The sequence below is a fragment of the Orbicella franksi genome, chromosome 6, assembly GCF_964199315.1.
Source record: "Orbicella franksi chromosome 6, jaOrbFran1.1, whole genome shotgun sequence".
NCBI classification, from domain to species: domain Eukaryota; kingdom Metazoa; phylum Cnidaria; class Anthozoa; order Scleractinia; family Merulinidae; genus Orbicella; species Orbicella franksi.
The window spans coordinates 2,296,559-2,323,022 of NC_138150.1; the positions used below are offsets into that span (position 1 = coordinate 2,296,559).

The 26,464-nt window shown below is 38.8% G+C and overlaps 3 protein-coding genes across 4 annotated transcripts; 2 read left to right on the forward strand and 1 right to left on the reverse strand.

The window, feature by feature from the left end:
* The first annotated feature begins 821 nt into the window (after positions 1 to 821).
* On the forward strand, positions 822 to 4,674 carry LOC145490223 (uncharacterized). The gene has a single exon (XM_081469346.1). The coding sequence runs from the start codon at positions 1,008 to 1,010 to the stop codon at positions 4,380 to 4,382; it is 3,375 nt and encodes a 1,124-aa protein (XP_081325472.1). The 5' UTR covers positions 822 to 1,007; the 3' UTR covers positions 4,383 to 4,674.
* Positions 4,675 to 4,747: 73 nt separating this feature from the next.
* LOC145490305 (chromobox protein homolog 7-like) lies at positions 4,748 to 14,425 on the reverse strand. Of its 2 annotated transcripts, none has more exons than XR_014049686.1 (2): positions 9,054 to 9,507; positions 4,748 to 8,317 (listed from the first exon to the last, which is right to left on the reverse strand). XR_014049686.1 is itself a non-coding variant. In XM_081469432.1 (2 exons), exons 1-2 carry the CDS (start codon positions 13,987 to 13,989, stop codon positions 8,216 to 8,218), a joined length of 258 nt encoding a protein of 85 aa, XP_081325558.1. In that variant the 5' UTR covers positions 13,990 to 14,425; the 3' UTR covers positions 4,748 to 8,215. The 2 variants fall into 2 exon arrangements, 1 of the variants encoding a protein (XP_081325558.1); XM_081469432.1 differs by lacking the exon at positions 9,054 to 9,507 and adding an exon at positions 13,834 to 14,425.
* An 8,937-nt stretch (positions 14,426 to 23,362) lies between these two features.
* LOC145489501 (uncharacterized) lies at positions 23,363 to 24,376 on the forward strand. Its single transcript, XM_081468483.1, has 2 exons — positions 23,363 to 23,377; positions 23,843 to 24,376. Exons 1-2 carry the CDS (start codon positions 23,363 to 23,365, stop codon positions 24,374 to 24,376), a joined length of 549 nt encoding a protein of 182 aa, XP_081324609.1.
* Positions 24,377 to 26,464: the final 2,088 nt, after the last annotated feature.

Consider the following 26,464-nt stretch of genomic DNA (forward strand, 5'->3'; position numbering starts at 1 on the left):
AAATGCCTTAGGGTATAAAAGGGTATTTAAGAATAGGAGGGAAGCTTAGCAAAAGTATCATCTTTCAAATAAAAATTGTCCTGCCCCCATCCTCCTCTACATAAACAAAAACCAGTCCCTAATAATGCAAAATGCAGTAACAATTATTTTGTTCTTAAATGTCTTATAAACTCAAGCTAGTGTGATGCTGCAACTGTTTTGTACCTCCAGTCAGGGTGCATCATTTGAAAACAAAATTAAAGATGCATGAAGAAATAGAATTTGTATGTTAAAAGCTATTTAAATTACCCAGGGTATTGGTAAAGACATCTCTCTCTTAACCTATCTTGTTAGAACTAAAGGAGAAGCAGTCCTCTGGTTTGCAGAAACATATGGCTTAATTCCAGAGTCACTAAACTTGCATGATCAAGAGACTGGTGAAACAGTAACAATTGATTTCAAGAAAAAGGGCAAGAGCCTAACTTTCTCTATAAGTTTTAAAATGATCAAGTTATTGGTTGCTTATTCAAAGCAAATTATTGTCTCACTCAATGTCTCTACAGATAGTGGTAATGAGCAATATGGCACTGCAGATATCCCTGCAGGAACCAGTTTGCCAGATGAACAGTTTCCAATCAAACAGAGAAAGTATGATATACTTCCTGATGATGACAAAAATAAAGTCAAAAGCCTGGTTTACATACTGAACAGGTGATCAAAATTTAAATATTGTTTGTATTTCTCAGTAATGAGTTGCATTGTTAAGTCAACTATTTTGTTTTATTATTATTATTATTATTATTATTATTATGATTATATATTGCGGGCCGTCGGTCGAACGGACGTGCCACGGCTTGCTCCGCTACTTCTTAACATCATTTTATTCTTTTTATCCTTTTTAAACGTTTAACCCTCAATATGTACCTACCGGAGAACTTATTAGATTTTATTGGGGGTTTTGGTCCAGAATACACGGCATAAGACTTGAGCCTAGACGAAAACACCGCGAAGCATACAGCCATCACAAGATGTCCAGAAAATCGAAGGTGAAGTGGACGGACCAAATGAGCGAGGACCTGCTTGACTGCAAAAGAAAGGCACAGGAGCTAATAACATCCAGCGGAGCCCCAGTTAATGGGAATGGAAGGAAAAAGGGATACATAGAGATTATGAAAAACCTATGGGACGCTAAAGGATATGGAGACCTTGGACTAAAACCTCAAAATTTGCGGGACCAAGCATCAAGACTTGAAAAAATTCAAGAAAGGTCAGTGGACAACACTTCGGGTGACTCGAGGGCGATGTCAGGAATTGATGAATCTATGTTTGGCGTCGGAACTCAGTCTGCTTCTAATATTGATCATTCAGACAGCGCAGATTTATTTACTTCGGATTTTCAAGATGCTGGAAGTGATGAATCACGATATGCTAATTCACAAGAAATAGCGAGCGATTTGAATATGACCAGTACCAGTACGGAAATCCCAGGAGGCGCAGAGTTAATGAAGCAGATAGAGCAGAACGATCTAGACAATGTGAGATTACTGGGGTGTCTGCCAGAGCACAATGTTGTTGATAAGCCATCAATGATCACTTGGGGCACACGGAGTGATGGCAGTCTCATTGTTATACCAACCTCCATCATAACAGATGCTTACAATGAGATTGTTACATGGAGAAAGAATGTTTTTCTGGTGCCATATGGTAAAACCGGAAAGGAATTTATTGATCAGGTTACATCGCACATTAATGACTGGAATAGCAACTCTGATCAACAGCACATATCCTTGAAAGCAGCCTTTGTCCTTTTGGCTGTTGCACTTCAAAAGCCAAGCCCGAAATCTAAGACAAAAGACCATCAGGATTTCTTATCTAAGCGCCTTGCGTTCTGGAAGGAAGGGGAAATCAGCAAGTTGCTACGCGAAGGTAGAATGCTTCAGGGGCGTATTGGAAAGCTTAAGACATTTGATCAACCGGAAAAATCCAAGATATTTGCTAAGCTTGTGCTCGAAGGACAAATCAATTCAGCGCTGCGTTTCCTTAGCGAAACATCAACAGGGGGCGTGCTGGAGCTAACGGATGACGTCATGGCCCAGTTGAAAGAGAAACATCCAAACCCACAACCAACAACGTTGGGCTCACTTCTCCTCGGGCCGATTAATGATGATATCCCTGAATCGGTGTACTCAGAGATAAATGGTGAGATGATAAGGGAGGCTGCGTTAAGAACAAAGGGATCAGGGGGACCATGCGGGGTTGACGCTAATGGTTTTAGAAGAATGATGGCTTGCAAATCCTTTAAACAGTCGTCTACAAAATTATGTGAGGCGATAGCCACAATGACAAGGACTCTATGTACAACTTATATCGACCCTGCAACCATAGAGCCACTGGTGGCAAGCCGATTGATTCCCCTGGATAAAGGTGAAGGTGCAGTGAGGCCTATAGGGGTCGGCGAGGTGATACGAAGGATTATTGGAAAGTGTGTAATGAACGTTTCTAAGGGAGACGTGGTTGAGGCGAGTGGTGCACTCCAGCTATGCGCAGGTCAAAAGTCCGGCAGCGAGGCTGCTATACATGCTATGCATGCCATATTTGAAGCAGATGACACGGACGCGGTACTGCTCATCGATGCTTCTAATGCATTCAATGCACTTAACAGAGCAACTTCACTGCATAATATCCGGGTTCTCTGCCCTGTAATTGCAGCATATGTCATCAATACTTACAGGAAGTCGGCACGCTTGTTTATTACCGGCGGCAAAGAGATCATTTCAGCTGAAGGAACAACACAGGGTGACCCACTTGCTATGGCCCTCTACGCCTTAAGTGTGCAGCCGCTGATCACAAGCCTGCAGGCGGCGTCCAGTATTAAACAGTGCTGGTTTGCTGACGATGCCTGTGGAGCTGGCTCTGTACTGGAAATCAAGAAATGGTGGGATGTCCTCAACAGCCTTGGCCCAGTCTTTGGCTATTTTCCCAACCCCAAGAAATGTTGGATTATCTCAAAGCCAGATAAAGAGGCAAGCGTGAAAGAAGTGTTCAAGGACACGGCTGTCAATGTGACGGTAGAGGGACATAAACATCTGGGTGCGGTGATAGGTTCACGGGAATATCTAGAGGAATACGTTAGCGAGAAGGTGACCAACTGGGTCAGCGAGATTACCAAGCTGGCAGAGTTTGCTCTTTCTCAGCCTCAAGCGTGTTATGCTGCTTACACCTTTGGCCTCAAGCACCGATGGACCTATTTTTTGAGAACTTTGCCTGATATTCAAGAATTATTGGAGCCTTTGGAGAATGCCATATCTACGGTGCTCATCCCTGCAATTACGGAGCATAGGTGCACTCGGCTGGACAGGGACATTCTAGCACTGCCAGTCCGTCTAGGGGGGCTTGGCATGACAAACCCGTGTCTTGACGCAAATCTTGAGCAATCCTCCTCCGTCAAAGTTACCACCCCGCTGGTCCAACAGATCGTGGCTCAATCCCATCAGATGTCGGATGATTCTTTGGTCAAGCCACTACAACAGGCAATGAGGAGTGAGAGAGCAACGGTGCTCCAAGACAGGGCAGAGCATATCAGAGAGGTAGCCCCACAGAAAGTCCAACGGGCACTTGACCTTGCTGCGGAAAAAGGGTCATCTGTTTGGCTGACGGTACTCCCCCTTCGTGAAATGGGTTTCAATCTAAATAAGAGAGAGTTCCGCGATGCAATCAAACTGCGCTACGATTGGCCGGTCGATGATATCCCCTCCACCTGTGTATGCGGTGATGCTTTTACAGTGGACCACGCAATGATATGCAAGAGAGGTGGGTTCGTTACCCAACGTCACAATGAGCTGAGGGACTTAGAAGCCGAACTCCTGAATATGGTTTGTACCGATGTTGAGATTGAGCCTGTCCTGCAAGACATCTCGGGTGAACAGCTGGGAAGAGGTTCTAATCGAGCTCCAGATGCGAGATTAGATATTCATGCGCGCGGGTTCTGGGAGAACCAACGATCAGCATTCTTTGACGTGAGGGTTTGTCACCCTAATGCTGATTCGTATAGGGACCTAGAGCTCCAACAGATATACCGCAATCATGAGAACGAGAAGAAGCGTCTTTACGCGAGGAGGGTTTTGGATATCGAACAAGGAACTTTTACACCCCTTATTTTCACGTCAACAGGCGGCATGGGAAACGAGTGCCTGCAATACCATTCCAGACTGGCGCAGCTGATCTCCATCAAGAAAGGAGAACATTATGCTAAAACAATCTCCTGGATAAGAGCAAGGACATCCTTCGCTTTACTAAGATCCGCACTAATCTGCCTAAGAGGTTCAAGAGCTAGAAGGAAAGCCTTTTGTGACTTTAAGAACATTGATATTGACGTTGAAACCCAGGAGGGAGCCATTATGTAAACACCGTTGAAATAGGTTTTAATAGTTTATTTCTTTTATTTACTTTTACCTTGTAATATACCGATGATGATAGTAGTATTAGTATTAGTTGTAGTAACCATGATATCATGATTAGATACGGAAACATGTTTTACAGGTTTAACAGACATCCGCGTGAAGATCAAATTGAAAGTTTAAATAAATACATAATGACGCTAAAATTTTAAAAAAGTTGTTATTATTGTTATCATTATTTTTATTATTATAGTGGAATGTGTGAAGATTTGTAAATAGGTTTTCTAAGGAGATTTCAATAAAGTTCTTGTTATTATAAAAAATTATTATTATTATATTTGATTATGATTGAAAGCAATGATTTCCTCTCATTCAATTGGCAGATTTTGCATTTCCTTGGAGGGATATCATGAACTTACCCAAACAGAGGGTGGAAGGGATCTTCCCAGATCATACCTGACTCAAGGCTGTCAGGCTTCTCTAGACAGTGTATGGAATGTTACCTGGATGCCTAGGACATCACCAGGAGCTGAGCTTTCTTTCAAATACCTACTGAAGCTTCAGTTACAGAGACATGTAAATTACTTAATCAAACATCATTTTCAATTTAAACTTCCAATTCAATGAATTAGGTGTCATGGTGTCTATCGTCACACATGACAGGATCCTTGTAAATCTATGATAAATATAGGATATTTGGTTACTCAAACAAATTGAGGTGTAAATTGGAAAGTAAGTCCCAACTCAGTTGATTCCTAATTAACAGGACACGACCTTTTACAGAAGGGAATCCCCTTAAATGAAGCTATGCCCTGGCCAGGTGTAGTCCCCTGGTAGACTCATCAGGTACTTCTAATATGGATTAGCAGTTAAGGTAATTGTCCTAATGCGCTGGTGGTCAATCCTTGTGGAAGGTTTCTGAAAATACACATGCTTTATTGACTACCTATGCTTTACAGCATGTGATTAATTTCACATACTTAGGCACATTGATGAAAATGTCAAAATGGTTAATGAATTATTTTTTTATAACTATACAGATTGAAGCAAATAACATTGAAAACCCAGAGGATAAATTATTCAAGGTAGTTCAAATTATATTATATTTCTGCACAATATGACTTACTATTATAAAACATGATTACTATTAAATATATCTCATCACTTTAAAAAAACTTTATTTTAACTACAAGGTTAAACTCAGTGGGGATGGAGCTGCTCTAACTCACACCAGTGGCCTTGTTGTTTGTTCCTTTTCATTATTGGATGATGGACAAGCAGTCATGTCCAGCTCAGGTAATCATCATAAAACTATAACTTAATTCACACATTTAATGGCATTTAAATATCAAGCACTGCATGCTTAATATTGAATCACATTTCCTGCTTTCTACAGGAAACCATACAATATCAGTGGTGAAGTGCAAGGAAGACTATGATACCCTGAAGACAAGTCTCAAAAATGTCATTCAAGAAGTGAATTCCCTTTCCAGGGAAGGATCTCTTGAAGTTGAGGGGAAAAAACTGAGAGTAGAGCTATATCTTGGTGGTGATTACAAGGTACAGAAATGCATGCCGACATTAATTTTGGGAATGTTACAGTATGTTTCCTAACCCTTCAAATACATTGATATGAATCAACTTAATCATATATCAACAAAAACAACACAAGCACAATGTATACATGTAATATTGATGTTACAAAAAGAAAGGAAGGAAAATTAACAGTGTTAATCATTTTTCGGAGTTACATTTAGGGGATTATGACTCAGCTTGTGAAAGTAAATACTTTGAGTTTCTCTTTACTTATACAGTTTCTTCTACTGTGCATGGGTATGAAGGCTGCCATGTCAAAAAACTCATGTATTTGATGTACATGTAGTGACATGGAAAGGTAATTTAATTGATTTTTTTTTTTTTTTTTTTTTTGAAATTATAATTGTAAACATTGCAGTCCTCCCATGTTTATATATTGTATAAATGGAAATAATCTCTAATGTTGTCTCGCAAGACTACTCAGTTGCTATGGATCAACTAAAATTAATGTAAACATTTACATTAATTTTAGCTCCATAATAACTTTATGTATATGTACTTGACTTCTAATATCCATTTTAGCTAAGTTGTTGTTGTTATTGTTATTGGTCTCAAACAAGGAATGTAGCATACACTGTACATATATTTTCCATTAGTGTGGACCTGATCAGAATATCACACCCTTATTTATAATCAAATATTTTGTTAGTAAACAATAATTACATTTCAATTTCATTCATAGGAATGACCTCACAAAGCCAGTAACTTATTTTCTGAATATGAAACGTGTTCTGCACCCTGGATGGAACAGGGACGCAGGATGCCGAGCCCAGCCACTGTTTGAAATACCACTTGAAAGGGTGGTAATTGATGAACTGCACATGTTTCTAAGAATCACTGACATTCTTGAAAGGGGGCTTACATATGAAGTCATTAACTGGGATGAGGTACTGAAATTTAAAATCAATAATGTGAGATGTTATTTTTAAGCAAATTTGGATCAAACACAAACAACAAATTATTGCATTTGCTAGACTGCTCATTTAATTTAAGTGAAAAAAGGAATTTCACAGTAAGTATTTTCACAGAAAATGTAATCGCTGGGACAGCTGCAAACAGATTTTATTAGTGGAGAAAAGGTTAGAAAATCTGGATCATGAGGGATGTGCTCGCAAACACAGAAAGTATGAGAAATACAACACTTCCTATTGGGAACATGAGAAGAGTCTTGTTGCCAAACACACTGTTAAGAAGTACAGTAGTAATGAAGAAGAACCACATAGCAATTCATGAATTGGTTCAGTGTGTTTGTTTGATACAAGAAATTGACAGTTTTTCTATCCACCTGCGTGGAAGTTCTTGGCCATCAATGCAGTAAAGCTTACGCAAATGAGCTAAGAACAACCGCACAGCAATTGGAAAAATCACTGTCTGCTGGTCCCCCCTATTATTTACAAAGGCATCACTCCAACCTGAGGGGAAGTAGGTGTCACTGAAGTCGCTTTTTTCAAGCCATATTTTGGTGTTCAGAGGCAGGTCTTTCTTGTTGCACACTTTCCGGAACACATCATGACGTATTTCTATAGTTACATGGGTGGCTAATGGCTCACACAGGGCACTTGTGACTGCATTCAGCAGGCGTTCAAGATTTGCTTCCATAATTTCTTGAGGAGGACTTGGGATTCCTACAAGAACTTTAGAATCAACCTTGTGGTTAAAATTCTCTTTGTTTGAAAGAATATTTAACTTGACTGATCACTCTGTTTTTGCTATAATAGGCCATTAACTTGAAGTTACATTATAGCTATTGTGTGCTCTTCTTATATTAATGTTTTGTATTTATATATAATTAAATTATTTTAGACTTCCTTCATAGCATAGAAATAGCGTTTTTCCTCTTCTTTTTTTCTTCTTGTGTGTGCATTTGTGCTCAAGTTTTCTTGCTGACTTGTATTTTATTTCTATTTAATGCTGATGTTCACTGGCTGCCAAGCTAGTACTCTAATTTTTACTTTAAATATTTTCATTGAAATTGTAATTTTTTCTTTAGCAAGAGTGAGTACAAATAAAGATTGATTATTATTCAGCCAAAAAATGACATCACATATTGACAAAAAAAGCCTGATACGAATATCAACTCTCTTAACAAACATTAACTCTGTCAGACAATCACGTACAGAAAATTAGCATTTCCCGCCTTTTAGAACCCAAGCAAATAACAACTGTAAGTAGCTCCGAAAAAATAAAAACGTTCCAGACAACGAAAAATTTTATTGATGACCTTCATACAGTTAAACAAAACATTACCGTAACAAATTCTCATCCAGAATATGGGATTGCGGCTCCCACGTGTTGTACTGCGAGCCCCATCCATTCCATTTAATGAGGTATTCGGCTTCTTTTGACTATAAACGAGGAAACAACTGAAAGTTAAAAGCAAAACCTTGCCGACTTTATCGAGTCGTTAAGTTCTTAGGTCGGCAAATATCATGTCTTCGAACTGTGAATAAAAGCTTAAGAGGCGCCCTCTGAAAATGTCAACTATGGTCATTTGGACCAGAAAAAATCAAATTCCTCAAACTTTCTCAGATGAATGGTCTAGATAAGTGATTCACAAAAATAGAACTTTCAGTTCAATTCGATTCGTATTTTAGCGCTGGGGCCACCATCTTGGTTTTGCCCCTCTGAGAGGGCTTTCAGCGGCCATTTTAGGGCACATTTTTAACAATTTGCCATACAAAGGAAACGATATAAATCCGGGTGAAAACCCTTTATTCGAGACAAGCAAATGTTTCTTGTTACCTTGAAAGGCTGTTTTGGCAATTTGATCATCATCTGATTTTTTTACAGAATATTAAATTTCTTCCCTTTCGGACTACTCATGAAGCGCCATAAAAAAGGCGAAATTGAAAGGAACATATCGCCAAAAGTACATCACTTGAGATCCCAAAACTGCCCTCCACTTAAAGAGCAATGTCTTTCCTGTAAAAATATGCAATAAAATTTTGGGGCAGTTAAAACTGTAAAATGTTAGAAGAAGAAGTTTAAGCTGTACTTTTGTCAACAAAGACCGCCGTTCCAATTAGCATAATAACGTGAAAATAACGATGCACAGAGAAAATAATGATATATTCCACTTACCTCGCCACATGTCGACAACTGGATGTTCCACGATACCTCGTGTTATATTATCAGTAGGTTTCAGCCACATTTTCGGTGATTAGTGTCCGAAATCACTCTGAGACATCACAACGGTTAAGCAGATTTCAACTCTCCGAAGCCCTCTTCATAACATCTATCAATATTATTTGTCTTTCGCCTCATAAGCCGCCGTTTACAAGACGTTTAACAACTTGCTGAGATCCTAACTGACCCAGACGTCTGTTAGCAGCCTTTAAAATCCTCCTCTTAATCAAGTATTCTCATCAAGAACTCGTTTAAGCCCAGTTCTGTTTTGATCTGTTGTGCACCCGCCCTTATTCCACAGATTGCGTTATATTTGACAAGTGTACATTCCAACGGGCAGGGGTAGGGTGGGTAGGAAGTGAAACTGTAACCGACCTTAAAGCCATTTTGCGCATTTCTTTGGCTAAACTAGTAACTGGCTGTCCCAGAATGATTTGAACATGAGCTTCTGCTTGGAAACTTGAGGAATTTTCTAGGTTTTTTTTTTGCAGGGTACGTTGGGGGGGGGGGGGGGAGGGAGGGATGTGAATTGTATTGAAAAAAAAAAAAAGAAGAAGAAGTAAAGTAACCGATAGACAGTATCAGGTCAACATATTATGATCTGTATATAATCTAATAATATTGATCAGCTTTATCAGTTCATCACTGAGGCCTTATTAGGGGTTTTCAGGATACTGGATATTTGGGTAAAAAGTTGAGAGGATACACGACATTTAGGGGAAAAATTAATGGGGTAGCTCATGTTTAGATGAGATAAAACAGGACATTAATTGAGTAGGAAACTGTTAAGCTGGATGTAACAGGATACAAGATATTTAGGACAAAAGTTAATAGGTTAGGATAAGGGATACAACGACACCCCCCCCCCCCCCCCCCCTCTTCTCACTATGGGGCTGCAACGATGGTCTGCTATTTAGGATCAGATAAAAGTATGCCAACTACGATAATTATTTATTCTGGACTCTTAGTACTTATATCATGGTGGAATATGAAAGTTTTGTATCAGATTTTAGTGGTTTTGAGGTTAGGTAACGCAGCTCCTTGTTGGTAATTTCGAAGTCCACACTTGTCACCCTGAATAGATAGATAAAGACGGGGCTAGAGAAATAAACAGGGAATTAAATGTGTCCCGAATTCTGTACCGTTTAACACCAATTTCTTACATGACAACCTTTATGTCTGCAAAGAGATCGAGGCACAACATCCCACACTATATTTGTAAACAACTATCCTAATCTCATTGACAGCCATTAGTTTTTGACGAGAATTTTCATTTATTACAAATAGAATACGCTATACGCTGCTGAGAATCAAGCTACAGGTGTTTAAGACAAATGTCAGTTGACTTATCCAACTGCTTATGACTCATTCAACTTGTGTGCCTTAAACGCATCTATAATGTCTTTAAAAAGCTAAGTGCTTCGCTTGATATATGCGGGGATTTTAAAGCGTCCTACATAGAGTTGAAAACTAGTCTTGTATAGACATGCAGCTGTGCTCCATCACAGAAGTGAACGACATCAGCTGCTGTGGGGTGTCTCAGGCTAACGAATGATAACGAATGGTGCCTTCCAAATACAGACGTGTTTCCGCAAGATTAAGAAAAACGTTGGAAAAGTAGATCTTAGCCAGGGTTATTGGAATCCACAAAGAAAACTAGGGGAAGTTATTAATTTTTCCGAGATAATTAGCCTTGAATCTCGAAGAAAACTGTTGACGGCAGCATTTTTCTGAAAAAAAAAAGGTAAAGATATTTCTTCACAGATTTTCCTAGAGTTCGCCTTTACATGAAGAAAACTAAACACATTAATAAACATCTTTAAGCTACATGGTAAGCAGTAACATAAAAACCCCTTTTGATATGTTTTAATAACAAAATCGTCGCAACAGCGCTTTTAGCGTCCCTGGACAGCACTCCTCTGTCAAAATACAGTCTACACCGATAACTTTTCCTCACAGCCAAAAACTAATGACTTATTGAATAGGCTTGCCACATCCATTTCATAACACAAAATGTAGCTGTAATCACCCTTTTTCAAAAGTTAAATGAGTGGCTTCATCCTTTCGAAAACTTTGTCGGTGTCCGTTACATTTTTTTTCTGTTACTTCCCAAGTAAGTTAAACATTGACGTCTCTCGCAGTTGTTTTGCGCGCGCATTATGCCATCTACATGTGGGAGGCGCGGTGGCCTCATGGTTAGTGCGCTTGTCTCCGGATCGAGCGGTCCGGGTTCGAGCCCTGGCCGGGGACATTGTGTTGTGTTTTTGGGCAAGACACTTTACTCTCACAGTGCCTCTCTCCACCCAGGTGTATAATTGGGTACCGGCGAACTTAATGCTGGGGGTAACCCTGCGATGGACTAGCGTCCCATCCAGGGGGGAGTAGAAATACTCCTAGTCGCTTCATGCTACAGAAACCGGGATAAGCTCTGGCCTGATGGGCCACTTGGCTCGCATGCAGACTTTACCTTATTATACCATCTACAGTTGGATTTCAGTTTGATTTTTTCTTGTGGATACGATAAAAGCTAGTTTTTCAGCCAGAAAGCCATTCACAGTTAGTGGTTAGCGATATGCTGCTTTTCTGGTAATCCTGGTTTTCGTACAGGCTCGTAATTTCAGTGCGAAACTTGTTTCGGCCACAATAGGATTGTTTTTAAAGTCGCGCGCTTGGTAGGGTAGTCAATTACGTCAACTCCAACCCAAGCGCGCGCCTGGCGTTTAAACCATGCCTTACGTGATGCACAGACTGTGTGCCCACAAAGAAAAAGGCACCATCCTTAACTGCTCTTCAGTAATTTTCTGAGCATTTCCTTTTCTGATGCAAAAGTGTAACGGCTAAGAAAATGTAAGGCGTTTCAATAAAACGCCGCTTACCATTATTTCCTGCGCACTATTCGTCAGTCTGTTGCCTTTCGTAAAATTTGATGGCACTTCCGGCAGCGAAAGACACAAGTGTTCCGCTTTATCTGATCTAAACATGCTCTACCCCATTAATTTTCCCCCTAAATTTTTTGTATCCTATTAATTTTTTACCCAAATATCCAGTATCCTGAAAACCCCTAATAGGGCCTCAGTGATGAACTGGAGCACCTGATCAAGAACCTGATACTGTCTATCGCTTTTTTTTTTTCCTTTTTTTCTTTTTTTAATACAATGCATACCCCCCCCCCTCCATCCCACGAAACATAACCTAGAAAATGCCTCAAATTTCCAAGCAGAAGCTCATGTCCAAATCATTCTATGAAGCCAGTTACTAGTTTAGCCACAGAAATGCGTAAAATGGCTTAAGGGCCTCCTTACAAGGAGAGAGGATTACCCTAGCAAGCTGGTTACCCTAGTTCCCACATATTTCCTCTTTCTTTCTTCGGCAGCCAGGGTTACCCCGGCAGGCGGGTTACCCTATCTCCGTACTAGGGTTACTCTGGCAGGCAGGTTAACTTTTTCCCTTGTAAACTCTCCAGGTAGGGTTAACCCGCCTACCCGGGTTAACTTTTTAATTGTTTCCAGACCCTTCGAGTGTAACCGTGAATTAAGTTGTCCCGGTTTGTAGGGTTACGCTACCTGTGAAATTTTGCTTGCAAACCCGGACTATCTTTTGCCCTCCAGCTAGAGTTAGCCCGCTTGCTAGGATAATCCTCCCTCCTTGTAAACAGGCCCTAAAATGTCGGTTACATTTTCACTTCGAATTCCTACCCACCCTACCCCTACCCGTTGGAATGTACACTTGTCAAATATAACGCAATCTGTGGAATAAGGGCGGGTACACAACATATCGAAACAGAACTGAGCTTAAACGAGTTCTTGATGAGAATACTTGATTAAGAGGAGGATTTTAAAGGTTGCTAACAGACGTCTGGGTCAGTTAGGATCTCAGCAAGTTGTTAAACGTCTTGTAAACGGCGGCTTATGAGGCGAAAGACAAATAATATTGATAGATGTTATGAAGAGGGCTTCAGAGAGTTGAAATCTGCTTAACCGTTGTGATGTCTCAGAGTGATTTCGGACACTAATCACCGAAAATGTGGCTGAAACCTACTGATAATATAACACGAGGTATCGTGGAACATCCAGTTGTAGATATGCCACGAGGTAAGTGGAATATATCATTATTTTCTCTGTGCATCGTTATTTTCACGTTATTATGCTAATTACGACGGCGGTCTTTGTTGACAAAAGCACAGGTTAAACTTCTTCTAACATTTTACAGTTTTAACTGCCCCAAAATTTTATTGCATATTTTTACAGGAAAGACATTGCTCTTTAAGTGGAGGGCAGTTTTGGGATCTCAAGTGATGTACTTTTGGCGATATGTTCCTTTCAATTTCGCCTTTTTTATAGCGCTTCATGAGTAGTCCGAAAGGGAAGAAATTTAAAATTCTGTAAAAAAATCAGATGATGATCAAATTGCCAAAACAGCCTCTCAAGGTAACAAGAAACATTTGCTTGTCTCGAATAAAGGGTTTTCACCCGGATTTATATCGTTTCCTTTGTATGGCAAATTGTTAAAAATGTGCCCTAAAATGGCCGCTGAAAGCCCTCTCAGAGGGGCAAAACCAAGATGGTGGCCTCGGCGCTAAAATACGAGTCGAATTGAACTGAAAGTTCTATTTTTGTGAATCACTTAGCTAGACCATTCATCTGAGAAAGTTTGAGGAATTTGATTTTTTCTGGTCCAAATGACCATAGTTGAAATTTACAGAGGGCGCCTCTTAAGCTCGACTGTTTAGTCTTACCTTTCTTTTCTCCGACTTCATTGCTACGATCCTCTCGGCTTTATATATCCCTTTCAGCGTTTTGTTCTTCTTCCTCTTCTCACAAAAATAGGCATCAGCCATAGACAGTTTGTTTAAGTCCGCATAAAAATTCTTGCTGTGCCTTACTCTTACCATTTTTTAAAAATAGACCGTGATGAATGGCGAAAAAATCCACGCAACTCGATCGACAAGATGAGCGAAGCGTTTCCCCGCGAATCAATAGCCAATCAAATGACAGGATTCGTATCGTACAACTGAACTTACCCCTCCCCGCTTGGGAAATTTTTGCTCGACCGCAATCGATGGGGAATTCCACAGGATGAACAGAATAAAACTGGTAGATTAAGTAATGGTTGTTTCCCTTTCTAGTTATTTACTAAAACTCCAAATCAGGACCGCTGAAAATTGTATTTAAGGGGATAGTTAGTTTTCTGGATATCACAAGTCCTTATATAACAGCAGACAACATATATACAAGTTAACGTTAGTGACAAACCAAAAAAGTCAAAAGAAATAGGTCATGGAGATTATTAAGGTAAAAAGACGTCTTGGTTGTTGATGACTGAAATGACTTGGTTGTTAATCTTTATTGATTCAGATCTAATACTTTGGACAATATTTTAGTACTTCGTCAACATACAAAATAGTCTTAATTTCTCCTCTTTTAGTTTCTCAGTCAAAATGTTGTAAAAGTAAAGAAACGCCATGGTCTCAAAAATCATGATAAATCAACTGTTGGGTACCAGGTCTTAGAGGATCAGTTCTCTTTACAGGTTGCCATAGATTTCTTCTCATGACAGTTCTAAGAATTTGTCGATAGATAACACAATTAGGTTTATTTACTTGATGATTTTCTTTATTCTCGTCACGTGCCTATTTAACAGTGTATAGATCTTGTAAGTGACGGTTTATTTGTTGATCTTTTTGACAATTAGTAAACAGTTAATCTCACTGTTTTGTTTTTCGGTTCGCAGGTTATTGCAGTTATTCTCGCTGTTTTTCTTCACCATGGAAATGGCCGAGCTATAACATTAACCAGCAACGACGATATTGAAAGAATGCTTAATTTAGCTAAGGAAGAATCAAACACAGTCTTGAATGAGACAAATAAGAGGACAACTGAACGAGAAGAGAATCCAGCTGATTTCCTTAGATTATCAGAACCAGATTCATCAAGCCATGAAGCAGTACAGTTTTAGTTCAGTTCAGATAACATGATCCAACGGAAGGAAGCCAGTCCTGTTTTGAGACAGAAGGGGTCTCATGTAGGCTCGTGTTACACTGGCAAACGCCAGACGGTCCAGCTGGCAAGCGGTGGACTCGCAACATTCCCCATTTGTAGGCAAGTTTCGTTTACCGGTTGTGGAAGATCCATTGCAAAGTTTGGCAGGAGAAAATGTGTGGGATCGAATCACAAGACTGTCAGCGTCCGCCTAGCAAACGGGGCCGATGAGCTTAGAGTATTTCCTAGACAATGCTCATGCGCTGTGTGAAATGCATTATGATTGTAGCTTACACTGCGTCAGGAACACAGGGATATTTAAATTATTGACCGGAAAGCATTATATTATAATATGTTAGTTTTTTAATATATCGATAATGGATAAAAGCTGAGCTTTTATGACATTGTTTTAACAACACAAAGACAGCGAGGGTCAACACTGTTAAATTGAATCTGCCTGGGTAAATGTCGTTTTTGGTCGAGAAGTTTTTAAGGTAAGACACCCAGGTATACTTTTTGTTTTCGACAACCGACTTAAATGAATTTAGTCAGGAATAAAACGATGTAGAAAGAAACTATGTTAAGTATAATTGACCGCAAAGTAAAGCACTGCGGAAATTCTCATAACAAATAATTTGTGGGGTAGTTTTCATGGCAGCTTTCCAGCTGTCTGCTTTGGTCGGTCTGCGGGTCAGTCAGCTACACTGTAACCTAGCTCTCTCTCAATCTTTGATGTTGAGGTAGCCTCAGCACCACTTAATCCTAATTCACTTCAAAACCAACAAAAGTAGAAAATCAATCAGCAGGTTAGACTTTGAAGGTAGACTTGCGAAAAATCTGACGTTTAACAGTGTTCATCTTCATTGCTTTTATTATTTACAATAAGAAACTGATGTTATTATTGATACCGTAGTTTATGCTGTTGGCGGGAAAAGATGAGAAGTGGCTGACAGACACAGTCTAGCTTCACGGTCAGCACTTCAGTTCTTAGAGGACGATTGTTATTTATGATAAATAAATATTTAATAATAAAATAAATATGACTTTATTTATAGGGTCAACAAGACAAATGTTAGTTATATTATAATCCTCTGATAATATCTTTTTAATTAAAGAAAGTTATTAAAGAGAAAGTTTATTTGACTTTCAGTCTACCGTCATCTTGTATGATTTCACTTCAACCAGAAAATTAGCTTTCCCAGTCCTAGTTTGGTTTGCCAAGAGGAGAAATTTTAAATTTGGAATACTTTGTCGCTGCAAGCTGCAGTCCAACATATATACCTTGTTTCGGTTGAAAAATTGTTACTAGACCAAACGTATTTCAGCTTAAGAAAACACTGCTCTTCTTTCTTAATGAAAGGGAGGTTAGAGGGCGAAAAACGTCATAGAAATTCATGGATGCTTCGACGGAGGGTAACGCTCACGAAACACAAAACCGACAGATCAGACTGATCTGGGGACTGGGCACCAGGATTCTTGAGTGCTCTTGATCCAGTCCACAACGGACCAGTGGCTTTGATTAAGCCTGATTTCACTAGCGACGCAATCACAAGCGCAAACTAACAATTCTTATTTCACCGTGAAAACGGCCTTGACGCAGGCATAGACACAGAATTTTCTTTTTTCGTGTGTTTGCGCTTATGCTTGCGTTTGCGCTGCAATTAGTAATAACAAAATACCGCTCAGGCATAACACAAGCACAAGGATATTTACCACACGTGGATATGTTTGGCCAGTGAAAACACTGGATCCACACTGGATTATCTCGCGCCTAAACAGTTCGGAATGTTCGGATGATTTTGCTTCTCCTTGCGTTTGCGTCGATTTTCATTTTCACTTGGGTCATCCCTATTGCTTGCGCTTGTGCTTGCGCTTGTGCCTGCATCGCTAGTGAGAACCAGGCTTTAGGGAACGTGCCGAACCTGTCGTCCCACCATGCATCACAGCTGGCTAAGCATATTTCAGGTAACATGATCCAACCGAAGGAAGCCAGTCCGTTTTGAGACAGAAGAGGTCTCATGTAGGCCCTTGTTACTCTGGTAACTACCAGACGGTCCAGCTGGCAAGCAGTGGACTCGCAACATTTCCAATTTGTAGGAAAGTTTCTCTTACCGGTTGTACCAGTTCAATATCAAGCAACAAGAACAGCAAGAGGTTATGTGTGGCGTCGTTGACGACGATTCTCATCCGCGGTGATGATGGCACCAATCAGTTGGGCGTATTTGCTAAAAGCTGTTCATGCGCCGCGTAAAATAACACGTCACGATTGTAATACACACGGATATTTAGATTATTGACCTGCAAACATTATTTGAAAATGCGACAGTTAAAGAGTATTTAACGATATTTATTAGAAAATTATTAGAAACCGTAGAAGCTGGGCTTCTCTGGTATAGTTTTAACAAAAGTAAACACTGTTAATATTGTGCTAGGGTGAATGTAATTTCCCACCAAGATGCTTTGCTTTAACGCCCTGGTATAATTCATTCTTATCAATTGATTACTTCAATGAATTTAGAAATAGAATTTAATCAACTCAAAGCAAAGCTTTCCGGTAATCCTTCTGAGTTAGTTTTTAGCCCTGTCCAGTTTTCAAATTACTGACGGACCAGCAGCAGGAAAGACAACTTCCCCTCCGCCGCATCATGGCAAAAACAGCCCGCCGCCTCTAAGATAGATTCTTACACGAAAAATATATCAATCAAGCAGGTTTGACATTGAAAATTGCGAGATACCAGGAATCTTAGGCTTAACAGAGTTTCGTTTTTTATTTTGTATCTATATTAGAACAATTGTAAAGTTATACATTTTATGCTATTAGAACAATTGTAAAAAGTTATATATTATATGCTAATTAATGTTGCATTTTTTTGTATTTATATTAGAACAATTGTAAAGTTAATTATATCTTATGCTAATTAATGTTACATTATTTCTCTATACAAGAGTAATTTGTGCAGTATTTTATACTGATGTAAAATGGACTGCAACAAGAGCCATAATCGGGGACGGAGACCGTAAGCGCGCGCCATTTCTAGTATTGGGGTTGTCCCCATGATATGGAACAATAATTCTATTTTTAGAACAAATTGCGCCATCGCCTGAGGCACACGCGCGTACATGCTGCGAGGATTTTTGCGGATGTCGCGCGGGGGAAATGGCGTCCGAAATTCCCGACATTTTGTCATGTTTTTGGCCCACAACTCAACGCGTTTACGTCTGTTGGAATTTTGCTTAAGTATTTTCGTCGTAAGCTGTTTCAGTTTGAGTGAAGTAAGACAGTATCGAAATTAGGTATGTTCCGCTTTAAGCTTAGATATGATATCGCTGACCAAGTTGTGTTCCGACGGATGCTTCTTTTACATGAGCTGTACATTACTCCACTCTAAGTTTCACATATGTTGAAGATTAACAGCTCTTCCAAACCACAGCAAAAAAATAGTTGTATGCTTGGATATAGCAGCGTTTCAGGACTTCAAAGTTTCCCTCCTCTTGCCACAGGCTTGCGAGGATTTCGCCAGAGTCTATCTCGACCGAAAAGTAAAACAAAAAAAAGTAATTGCAAGTTTGAGTTTCGCCTGAATTGTAAGCAACGCTTCATGTTTTATCAAGGCCCAATAAGCGACAATAAAGTTTATGTCTGTAGATGCTGCTCAGTTTTGTTTGTGTAAAAATAATTGTCTGTTGTCGATGAATAAGAGCGCCCGCCGATGCGTGTTTTGTACAGTCAGTAAAACATGACAAATTGGGCTTTCCACTTTTGTGAAAACGTACATCGAACTCATATAATATCTCTAGTTTCTAAATATGTTTAAGGTTGATAAATGTTTGAGAACATATTAAAAGCTTAGCTGAAAATATGTGAATACAGCAGAAATAATCAGCAAAGTTACGATGACGCTTTCTTTAATCAACTCGAATAACGATTTCGATTTCGTTGGTTGAGTTATCAAAACTCCTTGTCTATTTTGTTTTCGCAGTGTAAAATTTCAGCATGTTAAAGAAACACTCATGATGTTAGTAGCCTTTTGGCGTTCGTGAAAACTGTTGCAGCATCTCGGCACAAAAGACCACGAAATAAATCTTTGTCAAGGTTTGTTGACAATTGAAAACACCGACTCGGACTTGAAAGAGCGCGCGCTGCACTATGCAAATGAGCTACTGAATGTACGCGTCAGACTTTCCTCTCAAAAACTTTTGCAAACTCGCCAAGCAAACAGAAACCATAAGAAACTATCAAAAACAGGGTATGGTTATGATTAACATTTTTTGGGAAACTCACAAATCAACTCGATACCAGAGTAAAGAGTTTTCTTACATAACTTTTCTTCACAAAACAAACGAAAAACTGACGCGTACAACTAGCGCGAGCAGATATTATTCATTCACAGCGCGAAAAAAAATAAAAAAACTCACCTTTTCCATTAGCTCAGAGCATAAAACTACATATAAGAGTCCTGGTTCTTATTCCCTGCCTTATTCCCTACCATCGCTGTGAAAAATCTGCAAGAGAATCTCGCAGCTCTCACCATTTGATCACTCAACGTGACAACATCCGCGCGAGAGCCCCCGACACGCGCGCGGATCCGCGCGGATATATGACGTCAGGATGGCGCAATTTGTTCTAAAAATAGAAAAATTGTCCCACATCATAGGTGCGCGCGGATCCCAAGACTTACGGTCTCCGTCCCCGATTATGGCTCCTGACTGCAATCATGCAGGAGTAGTGGACGGAGAAAGTACGACTTCAACCCTTAAATTTCAGTTCATCTAGAGTACAATATTATTTTGAGATTTTGTAAAATGGACTTATTTATGTAATAAATTGTATTCGTAAAACCTTTGTGAGACCATGCAGCTGATTCCTAAAATACGATTTGTTGCTCCGATTGGGCCAAACATTTTATTAGAAAGTGATAGGGCAGATAAAAAATCGTCCCGCTTTATTTCAGAAAATATATTACAAATCGGGCATCTTCCAAGCAATTTTTATTTTTATTTTTATTTTTTTTTCGCTTTATTTAAAACTAAGGCAAAAACTGGGACGGATAAATTGTAGCGTGTAAATTAGTCTTAAGGCTAAACAATCAATAACATATATAAACAATAGCCCCCCTTTGGCGCGAAAATATGCTCGGATATCGGTCCTTGGATATTATCTGTTTCGAGAAGCAAACAGTTTTCCGAGGGCGATGGTCGAAGGAAACTGGACGTTCGTTTCTCGGAACAGACAATGTCCATGGAAAAATATTCGAGCATATTTTCAGAGCCAGATAGAGGCTATTGTGTTTATTATCCTTCAAATATTTTTTGCAACACGCGCGATTTGACAATTGGGGAACATCACTCCGATACTGGGGCATATTCAGTCACGTGACTCGTTTAAACCAATCGCTTGCGAACGAAACACCATTTTTGAAGAAATTTGAAAATTCTTTTATCTTGTACTTGCTTGTGCAGTTTTGAGGGCATTTTCAGACACAACTTACAGTATATAAATCCATCATTGCTCTCCAATTCATACCATTACTAACGCCAACGCACCATAAGAGAATGGAAGTGCAGAGGTAAAGGGCTTGTGGGTAATTCTTCGGATGATTAAACAATGACAAATCCTTCACTTTTTATAGCTAAATTCTCAATTTTGTTGCGGAAGGAATGTGAATTTACCATGATATCTTTGTTAAAATCCAGGAGTATCCGAATCTTAAAAGAGCATCATTTATAAAATCATAACCTGCTATGAACTTTTTATTCCATCTTATAACCAGTATGACTGGTGAAGGATCATTTCCTGTTGGGTGAAATCTGTGAGTGAGACTCCATGAATATGAAAAAAAGTAAATATAAACGGGGACCACCAATCAGGTTGATAAAATATAAAAAATGGCTGATGCATTTCTAGAGCTTTGATTGGTTTAAAAGCCGTTTTCAGTCCATGTTCAGTTATCTCCTCCCGGTCTTTTCTTTATAAAAAATTGGCACGAATTTCCAATGTTTATTGGTTGTTTTTCTTTTTCTTTTTTCTTTTTTTTTGGATAAAACAGTTATTACTCTTCTGCTTGGTGAATATATGATGATTTAAGTCAACTCATTAGTATCTAAATGCCTGAACTCGTTGTATAATTGATGTAAATACGTGACCAAATTGGTCAACCAGCACAGGTTTGTTCATTCTAAAAGTTAGTAAAGAAAACCAACTGCCAAGATAAGCTACGATACGAACACGGAAACACGTTCATCACTGTTTGGTGAAAAGTCAAAACCAAACTAGCATCAATTCGTGATCTTCTTGTTTTAAAAACGTAAAGTTCGCTACATTTGTATGAAATTAACATTACATCTAGAGTGGTGTTTAGCAGTTTAGATTAAGCCATTTTGAGCTCCAGTCAAATCTACATCGCATTAGGCAATCAGATGAGCAGTTCAAAACAAATTTAAGACAAAATTCCATCGTTTCAGTTCAGGGGCTTATAATTCAAAAACCGGCATGGTGAATTTTTGTTTTTTGTATTATCAAATTTTGATAAGCATGATAAGATGCAACTTTTGTTAAAAATCTGTACATAGGGTGCAGAGCCACCTTAAAGTTTCGAAAATTTACGGTGGCTCTGAGCCCTATGTACAGAATTGTTTTAAGCTTTGCCAAAAGTTGCGTCTTATCATGCTTATCAAAATTTGATAGTATAAAAAATATTCACCCTGCCGTTTTTGAATTATAAGCCACTAAAGCTGTAATTAAGGGTGTTTTTAGCAGGTCATACTCTTCCTATGGTAATCTATTGTGTCACAAAAATGATAACAACGTGTTAGCAGATGATTGGGCAGTTTTTTGATACCAAGATTGTAGCATCAAGTGATTAACAGTGGTTATAACGACCCATCAAAATCTAAGTGCTGGAAACTGTTTTGAACCACCTTAAAAGGCGGATATAAATCATCGAAAATAGCGTCATCACCTAGCCACTTAATACAATCGAGTAAGGGACGCCTAATTAGACGAAAATAGTTTAAGACTCTTTACAGACCTGTAGCTCATGATTTCTTGCTAAAATATAAAAACTCAGTCTATAACTATAAGGAAAAGGACATTTCGAAACAGTTTCTTTCATTTTGCTGCTATTACTTAGTTACAAGGCGGGATCGTATATCCCATCAAAATATTTGACTAAGTATCGTATTTTGATATCATGTTAAGACTTACAGGAAGTGTTTTTTTTCGCTTTTAGATGGTTTACAGTTTCGAAAACTGCGAGAGACAAAGTAATATTTGTAAATTAACTTTGCTAAAATTTATCTAATTTTTTCTCTCCTGTAAGTTTCCTAGTGGTCTGATGACGCCTTCAATGTATGATTTCTGTATGTTGTACAATTTAATGAACTCCTCTGGTTTATGTGCGACTTTAAAACTGTAAGGAATAAAACGTTTATAAATCAGCCGTATTTATTGATATTTATAAATTAATCAAGGCACAGGAGTTTGTAATGTTACAGTACGATTGTCAAGAACTGCGTCATGTAATACCCGTCTAAAAATCTAAAAATCACACTTTTGCTATCCAAAACTTTCCTCGCTCTACGGACTGGAATTCAGGTCCCTCTTGCCTGCCATTAAACTAAGAAAATCTCCTGATTAATAGAATTTAAAGTAATAAAGAAAAAAATAAATGAAAATTTCAGTCTGGATTCGCAGAATTCTGTGGGTGCTATATAACAGCAAAACCACAGAATTAGAACTTATCGCACAGATAGTTCAGTTAATTTTAAAATAGATAAATCTTTAAAAGTCAAACTATTTTGGACTTCCGTTGTGTGTGATTCAGCTAAAATTATCTCCAGTGTAACTTGAGTAGTGTGATATCTCGTGCGTATATTTCAAAATGGAGCTATTTGATTGGCCCTTATCTTAAGATTCCTGTTCTCAGTTTACTACTGGAATTAAAGGAAGTAGTTGCTTAAAGCACTTCACAGCTATAACATCAGAAACGTTCCCACAATGTAAAGAATCGAATACGTTATCACAGAAACTGTAAAGTAACATACACGAGGAAGAAACGGTCTCCAAAATAAATTTGTAATTTTGGACAATCCCCGGTGTTTTCTCTTTCTAATTATTGCCTAGGCCTACAGCGCCAAATCAGGAGCGCTGAAAATTGTATTTAAGGGGAGAGTTATTCTGCTAGAAATCAGTTCAAAGTCTTGAAATCTTCTCCGAGAAGAACAGACAACATATATATACAAGTAAGTCTTGGAAAAAAAAGCTTCAATCTCATAAGAAAATAAGTCATGGAGATTTTTAAGGTAAGAATACGTTTTAGTTAATTGCTTACAACTTTACAGAAAGGTTTATCCAAAAGTCCATTTAATTTTGAAAACTAAAGGGACCACGTAACTGATTCAAACTAAATATGTTGGAAGTATATTCCAACTTTGTTTACATGGAGAAATTATTTTTAATCACAACTATTATAAAGGTGTTTAAAAACCAAAACTTCTCCACAAAGATCGTTCCTTAGTTCCAAGTTAACTGTTTGGTCTCAGGTATTAGAATATTAGTTCTCCTCACACGTTACTACAGATTTCTTCTAATGAGTGTCCTGTGAATTTGGCGTGAGATCAACACGATTTCATTTATTTGATAATTTTCTATATTCTCGTCACCTGCCTACTTAACAGTGTATTGATCTTGTATGGAGAGGTTAGATGTTGATCTTTCTTGGTAATGAATTAACTGTTAATCTTACGGTGCTATGTTTCCGCTCCCAGGTTATTGCAGTTATTCTTACTGTTTTTCTTCACCGCGGAAATGGCCGAGTTATCACATCAACCAGCAACGACAACATTGAAAGAATGCTTGATTTAGCTGAGGAAGAATTAAACACAGTCTTGAATGAGGCAAATGAGAATCCAACTGAACGAGAAGAGAATCCAGCTGATGTCCTTAGATTATCAAAACCAGATTCAACACGCCATGAAGCAGCACAGTCTCAGTTCAGTGATGATGTCCGCGGGGAATCTGCCAAAAAAGGTTCTGATAACGTGATTTTACCGATGAAAGCCAATCCTGTTTGGAAACACAAGAGGTCTCTTGATGACGAGCCTGAATGTTACACTGGCTACTACATAACTTACCCTGGACTCAACATAACATCCCCTAAGTGTAGCCCTGTTGCGCTATATACTGCTTGTTCTGGTTCGATGGCAAACCACGGCAACAAGAGGAAATGTGAGCTATCACATTACGAGTATTATCCTCACTACAATGTTACAATTCCGACAAAATGCTCATGCGCTCGGTGAACTGATAAATCATGAATGTATTGAACACTGCGTCAGGAACAAAAGGATATTTAAATTATTGACCGGCAAAGATTACTCAAAACTGTAACGGTTTAAGTGTATTTAAGGATATTTATAAGAAAATTATTAGAGACAGTAGAAGCTAAGCTTCTGTGGCATTGTCTTAAACGAAACATTAGCGAGGAAAATAAACACTGTTTTTAGGAAATGTTCATGATACCATTTTATTATTCTGCATAAGTATAACGCTCAGTACGACAGGGTCTCCTCAGTCGACCTTGTTGTAATCTACCTTGTTGCAATCGCTAGCTTAGACACTACAATATTGCTAAGACTTTATTCATTCTCAAAAAAAGAAAACTAAAGTTCTAAAAAAAAAAAGAACTAAATCGGCAGATTTGGGCTTTGAAAATTGAGGGATGCCAAGAATGTGAGTTTTAACAGTGTTTCTTTTCTTCTTTATTCATTTACAAATAAACATAAAGTTATGTACACTACAAAGAACAGAGAATAAATATTAAATTATGTACATTAAATGACAGTTGATGCTGCAGTTTGTACAGTATTTAACATTGATTACGCAGCGTCTAGAATGTAAAGCTATATAGCTTCACATTTCAGTTTTCTAAGAATGCGAGTTTTATTGAACTTTTGTAAAAAAAAATTGTCATGATCAGTTTAAAGTATTCAATTAATAAATCATTTTACAGTGAAATTAATTCTCTATCTGTTCTTACTTAAACTGTACTCAATAAGAAAAGGCCAAGTGTCAGACTCTACTATGGGGATTGGGGGAGAAGTAACAAAATCGCAGTTACTTTCAATGTTTGTGCACGGTAAACATGAAGAAGTGAAGAAAGCAGGCTATAGTTAACAATGAATCACCAACCAAGTTTTAATGTGCATGCAGAGATGGATGTTATTTAGCAAGCATGGCAAGAAGATGGTGGCTAAATTGGAACATAAACCGTAAGTACATGTAGGCTAAGGTGGAAATTTTCAGGGTGTTATTGAATATAAGGAAGAATTTACTTGGTCAGTTACGGGATAGAGGGAAATAAACATTAGCCTGAATAGCAGGCGTAAAATGCGGGAAACGGGACGGGAAAAATGCGAGAGACCATGTCTTGCCACATATTCAAGCAGTCATATTCAAGCCAGTCTGACCGAATTAGTTCAGTTTGGAAAGGAAACAATTACACAAGAACTTGAATAGGTCCAGAGACAATAATCTTTCTGATTTTCTCGATGAATCCATGAAACAAAACCCAAAGGCTTTGTGGTCACACATCAATAAACTAGGAAAAGAGGGCACAGATATCCAAGACCTTAAAGTTGGTAACTTGATTAGGAGGTCATGGCTCACTACTTAACTGGTTCGAATCGTGCCTAGCACAGCGTACCCAATCAGTAGTAATCAAGGGGGATCATCTGCTTCTGTAGTCACGGCATCCGGCGTTCCCCAGGGAACGGTCTTGGGACCGTTACTGTTCTTAATGCATTTAAATGATTTACCTGGTGGTCTTAACTCTACGGTTAGACTTTTTGCTGATGATGCATTGTTATATGGAATAATCTGTTGTGATGAAGATCGATGCAGCTGATCTTCAGGATAATTTATTTACATTGGAAGTCTGGCAACAAAAGTGGAACATGGAATTCAACCCTTCAAAGAGCAAGATCATGTGCCTTGCAACAAAAGAGATCCACCAAAGCGGGAATATGTATTCTGTGGACAAATTCTTAAAGAAGTGAATTCTCACCCTTATCTGGCCATTGGAGTAATGCTTGACAACAAAATGAGGTGGTCCCCATACACTGATGAGATCTCATCAAAGTGCCAATAAAGTCTTGGGACTTGTTTTAGACGCAATCTGTGCAACTGTGCAAAGGCGGTGAAAGAAACCGCGTACACGACTCTTGTGAGACCAAAGCTCCAGTATGCTTGTAGTGCATGGGACTCGCACCACCAGAAAGATAAAGCCGCTCTAGAAATAGTACAGAGAAAAGCTGCTCGCTTTGTCACAGGAAATTGCGATCGATTAGCGAGCGTGACGGAAATGTTGCAAGATTTAAAGTGGGATACAC

What these genes read in the sequence shown, in the direction of transcription:
- LOC145490223 (XM_081469346.1), top strand. Translation starts at nt 1,008, where the DNA reads ATGTCCAGAAAATCGAAGGTGAAGTGGACGGACCAAATGAGCGAGGAC.
- LOC145490305 (XM_081469432.1), bottom strand. Translation starts at nt 13,989, where the DNA reads ATGGTAAGAGTAAGGCACAGCAAGAATTTTTATGCGGACTTAAACAAA. An exon ending in TGAAGTCGGAGAAAAGAAAG is followed by an intron (nt 8,318 to 13,833) that starts GTAAGACTAAAC and finishes CCTCGTTTATAG; the next exon opens with TCAAAAGAAGCCGAATACCT.